The following is a 13201-nucleotide window of genomic DNA, read 5'->3' as shown; positions in this document are numbered from 1 at the left end:
CTTTCATATGCGCTCAGGCTTCAGGTAACGACCAATCACAGCTCAGCTTGCAAATGTTACGTGATTGGTCATTTCAAACAATCACCTGACTGCATTCAATTCTGCAAACTAATTAATGTGGTTCTGTTAAGGCTTTTCAGAATTTGAAGAGAAATTATGATTCCAAATATTCAGTTATATATTCTGAATCATCTGGGACGAATATTACGGCAGTATATTCACTTAGTTGTTGCAAAATGCTGATTCAAACTAATCATGATGCACAAACTTTAAATTCTTTACATTCCATTTTCAGATTACTATATTTATCTTATGAAGTAAAATAAGTCCTTTTCTTTTTTAATTAAAAACACTGCAAAGAGTTTTGAAATGGATTCATGGCATTTACAATATTCATTTAAATTGCAAAGCTAATAATGCACGTTTGTGCTTGATGGAGCACCATAAAAAAAAAAAAGCATGCCCAACGGGCGTAAAACTAAATGTTTGCACGGACAAAGCGAAACAAACAAAGTTGACAAATAACCTTGAACTGTTGACAAAATACTAACATATTCGTCCCCCCCCCCCCCCACCGGGCCTGTCCTTTTGTTAACACTTCACATTGAAGTTGACCCTGACTGCACCAACCAAGCGGAGGAGGAAAGAGGAAGGAGGAGCACTTTCTTCTCCGATGGACAATTTCCTGAGGAGCTTTCTTGGCTGCGCGTCATTGTCACCTTTGACGCACGCGATGGAGTGAGGACGCTGCAGCGGGAGCAGACTTCTGAGCAAGCGAGGTTGCTTCTTTTTTTTTTTTGCGTTTCTATTCTTCCGCGACGTCAAGTCACCAGCGCAATTCCGCAGGTTTGTTCCTTTGCGCGTTCCTCGCGTGAAATGTTTGGTTGCTTTCGGGGCGTTTACCTTTGCGTTCGTCAAAGTTTGCAAAAAAGTTCGGGTGGCGGATGCACGCATTTTGCACGAGTCTCGTTTGAATGGAGTCATCGGGAAATAAAATCCGGATATTCGTGAGTTTTAAATGTCATTTATTTGATTCACTTTTGTGAGAAAAGTTACAAGACGAGTTACAACGTGCGCCCGCTTTCCATTTTGACTACCTAAGCGACCAAATATTATTCGCAGCTTTAATAAACCTTTTTAAAAGTATTTGATCTTTTTGGTCGAGCTTTGCCTGGTTCTGCCATATCCCGACAGTCATGATTCAGCGGAACGAGGCGGTGCTGTCCATCCTGAGGGAGCTCCAGGAGGCCACGGAGAACTCGGGCCTGGACGCACTCATCCTGAAAGCCCTGGAGGTGGACCGGCTCCTGGCTCCTTTCCCGCTGCCCCGACTGCCCTGCCAGAACTTCCCCGAGTGGGTGGGGGTGGATGACGTGGCCCAGGGCCTGTGCCCGCAGGACGCCCCTGCGGACCTCCTGCCGCTACGTTGCAAAGGAAAGGGCAACTTGCTGTTTGACGCCGCCAGCATGTTGCTAATAGGCAACAGCGGGCTGAGCTTGGAGCTACAGGTGAGCGTCCAGCGCTGAGCGGTCCATACCGGAAGCAACAGTTGGCCGCATTTAAATTTGAAATGAAACAGCCGTTCATTCTTTTGTTTTCTTTTTGCCCCGCTAGGTGAGGACAGTTGTGGAGATGGTCCTGTGGAAGAGGTACTACTTGTCCGGCATGATCGACTCCAAGATGATGCTCCAGGCGGTCCGCTTCAGCCTCTGCGCCGAGGAGTCGGAGGCCATGCCCAACCTGTCGGCGAGTGTCCTGGAGGCCATCTTTGACGCCGACGTCAAGGCTTCGTGCTTCCCCGACTCGTACGCCAACATGTGGCACCTGTACGCGCTGGCGTCTGTGCTCCAGGTGAACATATACTCCATCTACCCCATGTTCAACCACAAAATCCGATCCTACTTCAACCGGGTCATCCGGCCCAGGACTTGGTCCAAAGAGCGCGAGGCTCAAACCTTCCACATCATGTGGTCCGGCGAGTTGAAGTCAGGGACTTTGTTCCGGCCCGATCACTTTGTGGCGCTGGTCCACCTGAGCGACTTTGCTTCGAGTAGTCTCAAGAGCAAGGAGCTCCTCGACCAAAACTCCAAGTTCTCGTACCCGAGTCTGAAAGACAAGTACAACATCACCAAGAGGACCTTCTACCGCTGGAAGAGGCAGTCTCAGGAGCACTGTAAGAAATCCACAGCCCGCTACGAGGCCAAGTACTTCCTGCAGGCGTGCTACCTGGAAGGGAAGCTCATGCCGCTGCACCGGTTCAAGGAGTTCTTTCCGCAAATCTCCAGGTCCTCTTACTACAACTGGAAGCAGGAGCTCCTCAGGTCAGGCGGAACCCTCTCCACGCCCTCGTCCACGGGGGAGGTAAGTCCCGGCGAGAGCACGGAGCAGGAAGCCTGGTCCTCTCCCGAGCTCAGACGAGACGAGTCGGACCAACAAGACAGCGTGGCGGGCATGTTCGGCCTCAGCGTGGGGCCTCTGGATCTGGAGCGGGCCCAGAGCGTGGCCCACATGCAGCAAGCCAAACGTTGCTTGCAGAACTGCATCGCCACCAACGCCTCCTTTCCCTTCAGGGTCTTCAAGCGCAACTTCCCCGGCATCTCCAGGTCCACCTACTACAACTGGAGGAGAGAGGCCATGTTGTTCTTCGGAGGCTACAAAGCCAACAGCTCGGACAGCTCGGACGCCGACAAGAGTCCTAAAAGTATCTCTCCGGTCATGCGGAACATCGGAGAAGCGGCTCCGCGGTCCAAGATCTGCAGGCGTACGCACAGAAGTTTCCGTCTGGCCTACATGAGTAAGAAGCAACTCAGAGACTTTGCAAAACTGCTCGTCCAGAAGTCCAAGTTGTCCCTGGGCAAGTTCAAGCTCAGGTTCCCGACCTTGTCCCTTTGCTTCTTCTGGCTGTGGAGGAGCGGCAACACCAAGAGGAGCAAGGTCAACGACCCCGAGGTTGAAGAAACGCCGTTGAGCGTCATCGACGTGGCACACAAGGAGCTCCCGTGCGCTGAGATGACCTCGTATGTCGGTGGCTGCAGCACGGCTCCTCTGGACGTCCCGCATCTCCAAGGCGCAGCCCTGGCATGCCCCCTGCCGGACAAGCTGGCCGTGGACGTGGTGGCGCTGGCCAACTTCAAAGCCAAGGCCAAGCTGTTCCTGCAGACGCGCTTTGAGGAAAAGTCCTTCCCCACCTTCAAGGAATTCCGCTCCCACTTCCCCTTCACCCCGCGCTCCACCTACTACATGTGGAAGCGGGCTCTGCACCACGGGGTGTCGCTGGTTCACGGCTGAAGCATTTGGAAAATTGGGTGACACTGGGACTGAGATGCGGGCGTGTCCAAGGCCAGCAGTTCAAAGCTCGGAGTCCCGCTAGGCCTCGTACCGGGCACCCTTTTCATTGTCGTATGCTTTTTGCGTCTCGTTTGTAGGAGACAGGGTTCTTATTCTCTTTTTTTTCTTTTTTCTAATTCACCTATTTTGTATTTTTGCTTCATAATCAACACTATGATGACTTGCACCAACCAACGCTGTGAATGTCCTGTTTTGATCAAACGCACCTTTATGGTTATTCTGACGACGCTTGAATGTAAATGAATTTATTATTTTTAGACTACCTAGTCCCGGTTACCTTTTATTAGCTCCTTTTTGTTTTTTTTGGGAGGTCCAGTGTTACATTAGTGTAAAAAAAATTAAAAAAAAGTGCCACAGAGTTGCTGTTTTTATTTCCTGTCGGTGGGCAAAGCAATTTACTCTAACCTCATCAAATAAAAAAAACATTTGCTTTCATTTTAGAGTGGACTAAAACGGGACCTGGCAGTATCGATGAGAGCCACTCATCATCTTTGTGCTCATGTTAATGAAGGTAATGGTCAAGGGTGGGGACGAGCGGAGCGGAGCGGAGCGGGGTGGGGAAGTCTTAATTGTATGCAAGGGGATCAAGGATGTGCAGATAAGACTCCTGAGGTTGTGTTTTTGTGAAGGGGGTTCGAGTCTAGAGAACGGGTGGGGGTTGCCTCAGACACTTTGATCAAGGGGTACCACCACTCACTTGTAAAGTGGAAAAGTCAACCGCTTGCGGTCCTGGCTTTCTTACAGTGCTTGTTTATATCCCTTCAATTTGGATCGATATAAATGAGATGATAAAAGTTGTTGATGAAACTAAATGAGATGCTTTTAACCAAGTTTTTCCTTCTGTGTTTTGGGCTTTAAAATTCAAGAGAAAAAAAAAAAAAAGTCAACCAATTAATTTCCATGAATTAAAATATTTGATCTGCTTAGAATGTTGATGAGTTTTGTTTCCAACTTTTGTTTGAACAAAGCGACCTCGGCGAGCAGATTCTTAAGTGTGATGTGAGCAGCAGGCTACAATGTGGAATTAATGAGGGGTGGAAGGTCTTGGGAGGATTTAGCATATGTGTGTGTGTGTGTTTACATCAGAGCAGAAAGTGAATTGGGAATAAAAAGAATGTGGAGAGCCTTGATTGGTTTCCTCATTAAAGTTTTGATTGGAGAAAATGCTGCAAAGGCGTGACAACAAAAGAGCAGCTTTCGGGTTATGTTCCCTTGTTGTTAATCATCTTTTCATCAGTGCGGGCTGGCTCGACGTGTTTACATTTTAATGACGTGTAGTTTCACTTTCTGTCCACTAGATGTCAGTAGCGTGCTGTTAAAAAAGATGCCACTGGCTGGAAAAGGCTGCAGACAATATTTTTCACCGGGTTCATTTAAATAAGAACATAAACTATTTTTTTCTGTTCTTTCAGAAGATGCCACAAAATGTCACCAAGCTCTGCCAAATAAAAAAAGTAGTGCTTTGGTGTTGCTATACAGACTTGTATTGGGATAACAAAAAGGGATTATGTCAACCTAAAAATGGCAAGTGTTGCAAAAACGAGTGAATTGTCAAGAGAGACATTTTTACACTTTGTAGTAAGAAAGGCCAGCGTATTGAGTTAAAGCCCGTTCGTGTATTGATCATGAAAAAAAACAAAGAATTTAACGCTGGACACAGTGTGTACACAAAGTGCCCCCCCCAGAGGAGAGAATCATAGCACTGTCACTTGCCATCAAGTGTGTAATGTTTCACAAAAAGCCAAAGGGAGTTCTAGAGTGCTGCGTCTGATTGCATTTGCTCATCTGCCTTCTTTAAAAGGTCCCCGTCTGGGGATTTGAACCGCCCAAGTGTTGTTTTTGCAGAACAAGTGAAACAGAGAGAGAAAAATGTCTTCCAAAAAAAAAAAGATGGCCGCCTATTTGGAGTGAATGTGATGCCTCCTCACATTTACAGCTGTGTTTAAATCATGTAAAGTGGCTCTTCGGGGCACGTCTTGACTTTTCTCTCATGTCGTCCTAATCTGGCTTCCCCTGCTTTCGCCTCGATTAAAAAGCTATAAAGGTTGAAGGAGGCGACACCATGTATGATGTATGATGGCATGGTCCCGCGCCCGCAGCGACGCCTTTCCCTTTCGTCCGGCACAGCGTCAGCCGGCGCAGAACACGCACCCTCGGCCGATAATGATTAATGCGCCCGATACTCACCTGACGGATAAGGCTTGCTTCCGATCGGACGTGCCGGCCGACTCGCGGGATTCGGGCGCTCATCTGTTGCCAGGCCTCCTGCACTTTGTCTCCCAAGCTAATAAATCAAAGCGGAGTCAAGTTAGGGCCCACCGGGCGAAAGTTGCGTTTAATTTACACTTAACGGAAATCTTGTTGTCCTCCTGGGCCTGGACACAACATCATCGATCATCCAATACATAATAAACTGCTTTAAACATTGGGATTCTTTAAAGATAACTCGATAATGTTGCTGTTTTTCAATGTCAACTTCGTTCAAATTTTTTTTTTCCTGCAGCTTTTTATCAAACGCAAAAGTTTCCGCTCATTTAGTGAGTTTCATAGAGCATTCGAATCCAGTATTTTCTTTGTTTACATGAGGAATGTCGGAAGTGTTTGTGCCGCATATGCCTCAAGGCATCGCTGTTTTTCAAACGACATTGCAGAAGGGGCTTGGGGGGCCAATTTTGTATCAGGAGACACTCGGAAACTTTGAATTTAAAATCTCCCTGTCATAGACTTGAGTAAATAAAAAATAAAACCGATACCATACAAGCATTAACGTTCTGCATAGCACAATTTAACTTTAGCCTAGCGTAGCACTGGGAGACTAATCGTGTTAACAGCCTAGCGCAAACTAGCACTCCTAGCATTCCTACAGAGATTTTTTTTTTTCATGGTGTAAAATGTTTCACTGGATAATTCAAGGCGAAATTGTCCGCCATTGGAAATGCAATGGGTGAATTGCTAAATATCTTCCAACAGCTGCACGCACACAGTCTGGAAAGTGTGAGGCACCCTCGAGGCCCGAGCGCTTCTCACTAATTGCACATTTCATATTCAAGCGATGCTAAATGCAGAGGCACGCTCCGGCTAAAGAGAAGCGTTCTGTAAGACACAGTTCATAAAAGATCAAGAAAGCCACTTGAATATTTCATGCTCATCTTCTTCGCTGCAGCCGGCGGGATGTGACTCAGCACAAAAAGCTGCCGTCGATTCCGACGCAAACGGCAAACTAACGCGTCGGTTGATTCCGCCAGTCAATTGACGAGAAAGAGATTAATATCTTTATGATTCCAGGAGAGTTCGAAGCTCCCCGGCAAGTCGATACATTGATCCCGGATTTGACGGAGCGCTCGGATGCACAGGCGGTGGATCAATCCGGTCGCCAATTTACATTCAAAAAGTAGCTTCTTGTTAGGAAACAATTTGGGAGACGGCTCTATCTCCGGTGGCACGGCAAATCAAAAAGTAGCATACAAAGATGCAGCGAGAGCTGGGGCGTCAATACTTGTTCCCAAAAACCAGAACCACTCTAATTGGCAATCAATGCGCCGCCATGGAAAAGCTTCTTTTCCTTCTTTTGTTTTTGTGCAAACATATTTGCCAGCGAGGCACGGCGACAGGATTATATTCAAGTATTTGATACCCCAGAATAATTCACGTTGCAGCGTTTTAGCACAAACAAGCGCCGCTCTTTGATGGAGCCGAATCCCCAAAGTGGGCGGTTTGGATCGGCCTCGCTCGACGTGCGGCGTTTCATCCGATGAACACGCGGAATTAAACGCAAGGGCTTGTCGAAAAGACGCCCCGGTGTGTCTCTATTTCCAACAAAACACTTTCAGGGATCTCGCCGTAAATTGGCAGATAAATCGTTACGGTGCGACCGACCGACGTTTTTTTCCAAATGAAGCCTTGATTGGAAGGAGCTCTCGCCGCCGATGTCGGCGGGCTTAGCGGCGGTGCGCATCTGGAGCCGAGCGTCAGGGGTCCCGGGTGCACGGCTTAGGAGCATCATGCCGCCTGCGCCTCAAAGCCGGCAGAACGCGTATATGATGCTAATGGCGGCCAGTTAGCCCCGCAGGGCACCACCTGCATAATCTCCTCTAATACCCGCACCACCCACGGGCTGTTTACCGAGACGGTTTTTGCATGAGTTATTCCTCCGCATGTCACCGCAAAAGTGAGACGAGGCCATAGAGTCTTTTGACCTGAATTTACATTTAGCAGAAATCTTTTTGCGTCGCACTCCCTGGTTGTTAGCAAACATGTTAGCGTGTCAAATGTAGCAACTCTCAATGAATTATTAGTCAGAGCTTTTCTCGTAAAATGGGACTAAATTCTCTTAATTTTGGGACTTTGAGCTCATTTCCTCCCCATGAATGAAAGGACGTAGAGAAGCGGCGCTCCGTCGGAATTTCCCCGGGCCTTATTAGATGAAATGCTGCGATTGTATCATAGCAATTATTTGAGCACGGGCAGAATTGTTCAGGGACTTCAATGAAATTGACATCCTGCCGAGCATCTTCAATCGTTCAAACAAAAACAGATTACGCGTGTACCATGCGGCCTCCCCAATCAAGAAATACTCCAAAGACTACATCGTTCCCGTTTCTCCGACCTCTCCCTTTGAGGAGAAATTGAGAGAGAAGCAAATCCCGTCCCTTCCCGCCATTGCCCTGATTAATTAGTTCCGAGTTATCCGTGAAAGTAATACGCCGATAAGGGCCCAAACTGGAGCCAATTAACTGACATCTTGCCTACGAACTCGTCGCAGCGTGCTGAGGTTGCTTCCGATTACGCAACTGCATGTTTGGGCCGGACTAATGTAGACGTCGGCGTGGATGATGACGATACCGTCGACCGAACGGTATTCGCTCCTTAATAATTATTATAATTATAATAAATAATTAACATTGCTAGCTACAAAAGCGCGCTTATCAAACAATCAGCTAACTGCGTGTGTCCACTTCTTTGCTAGCACGCCGCCATCATTGTGTGGTTGATTTCGATATATGGATTGCGCTTGCCGCCACATGCTTGGCGGCCGCTCTCCGACCCCGGGGCCGAGAGTTTTTCCTCAGCAGCCAAAACAGCTTCAGGCCTTCCCGCTCTCACTCGTGGAATAATTCAGGACGGATTCCCGACAGAGCGCTCCCGCCCGTCTCCTACTGTGCTCTTTCATCCGTTTTAGCTGGAAAGCAGCACGAGCAAACTCTTCCGCTTCGTCTTTATTGTTCATTCCGCTCGATCGGAGTAGTCGAGGAGGCCGTAATCGACCGCTCTGGCATGTTTCCGCAAGGGGGACGGACGGGGGTGAGTGGCTTGCTTTTCGGCTGTTCGGAACAGTGTTTAAAATTGAACAATTGAAACGTGGAGTGGTTAGCGGAGCGGGATTTGACTTTTTTTTTTCATCCCTCCATGTTGTGGATTTTCACTGATCCGTGTCGAGTCTAGTAGCGCGTTCAACAAAGCTAAAGTAACTACTCGTCAAACGACTCGTTTCGGTGTGTTTATGCTAGCGTCACCGCTGGGATTAAAGCAGCAAAGAAGAAAATACAAGTGGATATATTTAGAGTTGTGTGATACTAGCTATCTTTACAGGGGAACATTTTTTTGTTATTGTTTTTTGTCGTTGACAGCGACTCTGTTGCCGTGGCGCCGCGGTATCAGGAGCAAAATTAACATAAATGCAACAAAGCTAACACTTCCGTTTCTTTCTTCACTGCCTGATTTTTTCTTTTTTTTCGACTGCCATCTTATGTACTGGAAGGAGCAGCTTCCAAGTCGTTTGGCCTGTAAGAGGCAGCAGCATTTCGCTTTTCTTTCTTTTCTTGTTTTTTTTTTACAGTCCGAGATGTATTGTCAGAGAATATCGACGTAATCAGACTTTTCCGCCTCTAGTTTACGATCCCTCCCTTATAAACAGATTTTTTGTCTATCACGGAAATACCCGCGCTCTATATCCTAATTTCCAAATGCTTACAATCCCCTCCGAGCCAATCCTATTTACATCACAACCTTTCCCCGTTCACCGGCGCTCCCTTTCACTCCCTATTTCTCGCAACATTCCTTTAGCATCATTGATGACGCCTCTGCTTGGTGTAACCATGGCGACTGACAAACCGCGCAGAATCCATTTGACTTTTAGCCGTCTTGCTCCGTCCCTTAAGGAGCTTATGTTTTCATCATGGCTAAAAAAAAAAAAAAAAGCAAATTAGGACTTAGATTTTCTTTTTTTTTTTTTACAAGCACATCCATTTTCTCCCCAGGCGTCTGAATAAAATATCTGTGACGACCTTTTTGGGTCCTGGGAAGCGATACGTTGACTTCTATGGGTTGCATCAATGTACGTAAATTGCACCTTCCGGGGACGCTAATGGCTTCTAAGCGCCGACGTTGTTAATGCACGACACGGAAAGGCACCTCCAACCAAGCGTCCAATCCTCCCAAACCCAATTAAATCCTCCCGCTGAACTTTTCCGTCGCCATCCTTTCATTAGTCGCATGGAATGGCTTTAAAAGCACTCCTCGTTTAATTGTTTCTGTTTGACGGCAAGTAAAGCGGGGACGGTAATTAAAAGAGAAACCCACAGAGGGAAGATAAACTGGGCGGGAGTGGAAAGGAGATGAAACGAGAGGAAAAGCCAAGGAGGTGACGTTCCTCGGACTTTGTTTAAAGCTGACTGCGCCGCTTGATGGATGTGAAAATTGAAAAATTATCACATTTTCAGCCTTTGGAATACAACATAATAATCCCAAAAATATTTGTTATCCATCAAGGGGTTCCCATTTTTCCTACTAAAATATGATGACGCCTAATTAAAAGATAATTCTGCCCATCTTGAATGTCATCTTGTCATTTTGAAGGTGGTTCACTTTTGCTGTGAACAGCAGTTGCTCTTTTTTTTTTTTTTATAGCCGCCCATGAATAGGTAATAATTTTTCTTTTTTTTACTTTTACATGTTACTAAAATTGTCTGGAGTCCTTCTACCTTCTCTTCCACCTCGACACGGCTCTTTCTTACTCTGTCTTTCCCATTGTGTCAAGTTATTAAAATTGGCAGAAATAAAAAGGACACATATACCATCTGGATTTTTACCGAGTGTGTCCAGTCCGATTTTCCCCGAGATCATCAAAGCTGTCTTTGAAGCACGTTATCGGCAAGTTCTTCTGCGTAACGCTGTTTCCGATGTGACCCTGCTATCACCCCGCCCCGATCCAACTCAGCCCCCCCCCCCTCGCGATTTAGATAACGGCGCTCGTGCTATCCCGTTACACACATTTGGAGCGTCGCCATCAAAGGGAGCATTATCTCCTCGCTGACCTCCCAGGCTGACCCGCTCCCTTCACGGCTCTCTGCCGCAAAGCGCTGACTCGACGTTTACCCCTAATGCGATTCCCTTTATCTCCGGCGTGTAGAATTCCGAATGGGATCGCGGCCCTTTTCGCCCCCTTCTAATTCATTTCCCCGGACTTTCAGGTGAGATTCGGCTTTAGTCTATGATTTTTTTTGCTTAAGTTTCCCCATCAAGGTTGCCGATGTGTCCTTATCATCTTCTCCTGGCGTATTCTTCAACTTTAATAACGCGTGAGCAATCGTCCGCTCGCCAATCCATTACCAGCCGACCATGTTGACGGCGCGTGATGGCGTCTATCTCCTCCTTGACATTGATTCCAGTGATTTATATCCTCTGACACGAATTACTGGTAATTTACAGCGACTCCTCCATTTGCTTCATAATACGCTCCGTGGAGTATTCAATGTTCCTTCTTCTCTTTGTTCTCACTTGGCAAATACCTTGGGTACGAGACCGATGACGCAAAAGTCTTTTCTCTGAATGGACAAAAAAAAAAAAGAAATCTCAGCTCAGCCGCTTAAAGCAGACAAAGAGCCGATGTGGCTGTACTCAGCGAAACATTTGTTCTTTCTTTAGAAATGGAAGCTAGAATGAGACTTTCTTATGATGTGACTATAAAAAGCAGACGTGATGTTCCATCTCCAAATAATAAAGCGCAGGTTGGGGGCCACGTTGAAACAATGAAATGCAAGACATTTGTCACGTTGAAAGCGGCACATCGGGAGGAGCCTCCTCACATTTAAGCACCCCGGGAGAGGGAAAACGAGGGGGGGGGGGGGGGGGGGTCATAAAGCGGCGAGCGGAAAACGTCCTTTGTCACTTGAGTGTCTGCTGCATCAGGTATGGAGGCCTTGCAGATGCGCCGCTCCAATCACCTCTGAAATGGAATTACGGAGCTCTTCACAGCTTGGTGGCATTTCAACGCTTTCGGCGGTAAAAAAAAAAAAAAAAAGAAGAGAAGTGGGGCTTAGGCAGGTGAGAAATGATTCCGGGAGGAGACTCAAGCACGCACTTTGTTTCTTATCTTTTTGTCTCTTGTGTTGCTTTCCAAGCGTGTACAAGCGACATAGGTGGGAAAATTATGTGATTAATTTCAGCGTTTTCCGTTCCGCCGCTGGATGAAAATAAGCCCGGCAGCGAATCGGGCGAGCAACGGGTAGAGTCCCGTCGAGGAGGAAGATAAAGTCAAAGTAACCATTGATGTGTGCTAAGCGATCTCATTTAAATGATAATGAAATTGGGTGAACGCAAACTCCGCCAAGAAATAAATCAATAAAAAGTCCCATTCCGCTCGACGATTCTGACAAAGCACTTGACATTTCTATTTTTCCTTTAACGTCTTGCTGAAATGGCAACGTCGAGAAGATATCCAAACAATTTGAGGCATCAGTGATTGCTGGCCTGAAGGGCAAAAAGGCAAAAGGTCAGGGGTCATTATTTTTAATGAACTCTAATATGGCAATTTAGCAGATTCTGACAGCACCTGTCGACAAAAAAAAAAAAAAAACTAGCAGTGACCTGACACTTAACCCGTCAAAGTCACAGGCAAATAAATACCGGATCAAGTTTGCAGGATTTCTGTCCAGTCGTTTAAGACAAAGTGTTAGCCTGGCTTTGTCCCTTTCACCCCGACCTCACTCCTGACCGCTTTCCACGGGGAAATTTTAATGACCAGGTGTCAAGACTTTTCTCCTCGCGAGGACCCCCTGGGGAGGACTTAATGAGCGGCGGCAGGGTGAGCGGAGGTTAAACACGTGTCCGAGTCGAGGACCCGACGCCGACCCATTCAAATGCGATCACGTTCATTAGGTGCGCCTGTTGCCTAGCGATGACCTCAACGTTGCGGTCAGCGGCGGAACATTTGTCGCGTGTCACCGCTCATCTGTAGCTCGCCTGGCGCAAAAACATAATGAAGGACTAGCACGGCAGGTTTCATCACCATGCCGCTCCGAACCCATTTAAATCATCTGAAATGTGATACTGTAACCCAGGGGTGTCAAATTCTGGCCCGGGGGCCAAATTTGGCCCACTGTGTAATTATGTTTGGCCCGCCAAGACAAATTCTGCATCGACCTTGTGTCAAGACTAAAATTACAAGTTGTCTTCACTAACAGACTTTGATGCGGCCCGAATTAGTTTCACACCCCTCTAAACTCTGTGCTATAAATAGATCAACAAATATTCTCCGAAAAATGTCAACACTAAGGTACAAAACATGACTGTCCTCCATCGCTTGGATTGTCAGAATATTGAACTCCTTCCCCGGACTATAGAATCCCATTATGGATATGATGCCTACTCATGATGTCAAACCCGCAATGCAGGAGGGAGGGAGGGGCTGACATTACCAAGACTCCATTTCCTGAACTAAAATGGGCCATATCATCTCCAGAGAACGGAAGGAGGAAAGAGATCCAGCAGGGGAGCCAACGGGGGAAAATATAAAGTACCCTAAGAGCAGATGGCATTTAAGCCCAGCACAGTCAACAACACATTCCCAAAATTG

At 47.0% G+C, this 13201-nt stretch overlaps 2 protein-coding genes across 4 annotated transcripts in view; one reads left to right on the top strand and one right to left on the bottom strand.

The window, feature by feature from the left end:
• otofa (otoferlin a) overlaps positions 1-13201 on the bottom strand; it is a 91356-nt gene that overhangs the window by 43909 nt on the left and 34246 nt on the right. The gene's annotated exons all lie outside the window — the stretch shown is intronic.
• Positions 401-3837, top strand: vrtn (vertebrae development associated). 2 transcript variants are annotated; one of them, XM_037244135.1, is made up of 3 exons: positions 401-779; positions 1195-1508; positions 1615-3837. In XM_037244135.1, the coding sequence occupies exons 2-3, from the start codon at positions 1197-1199 to the stop codon at positions 3286-3288; spliced, it is 1986 nt and encodes a 661-aa protein (XP_037100030.1). In that variant the 5' UTR covers positions 401-779; positions 1195-1196; the 3' UTR covers positions 3289-3837. The 2 variants fall into 2 exon arrangements, with proteins under 2 accessions (XP_037100030.1, XP_037100029.1); XM_037244134.1 differs by having other exon boundaries at positions 401-846.

This window comes from Syngnathus acus, chromosome 24 (genome assembly GCF_901709675.1).
Source record: "Syngnathus acus chromosome 24, fSynAcu1.2, whole genome shotgun sequence".
Taxonomy (NCBI): Eukaryota; Metazoa; Chordata; class Actinopteri; order Syngnathiformes; family Syngnathidae; genus Syngnathus; species Syngnathus acus.
The sequence above is the reverse complement of the archived record's forward strand: the minus strand, read 5'-3'. Positions and strand labels throughout refer to the sequence as shown.

What these genes read in the sequence shown, in the direction of transcription:
- vrtn (XM_037244135.1), top strand. Translation starts at nt 1,197, where the DNA reads ATGATTCAGCGGAACGAGGCGGTGCTGTCCATCCTGAGGGAGCTCCAG. An exon ending in GGCTGAGCTTGGAGCTACAG is followed by an intron (nt 1,509 to 1,614) that starts GTGAGCGTCCAG and finishes TTGCCCCGCTAG; the next exon opens with GTGAGGACAGTTGTGGAGAT.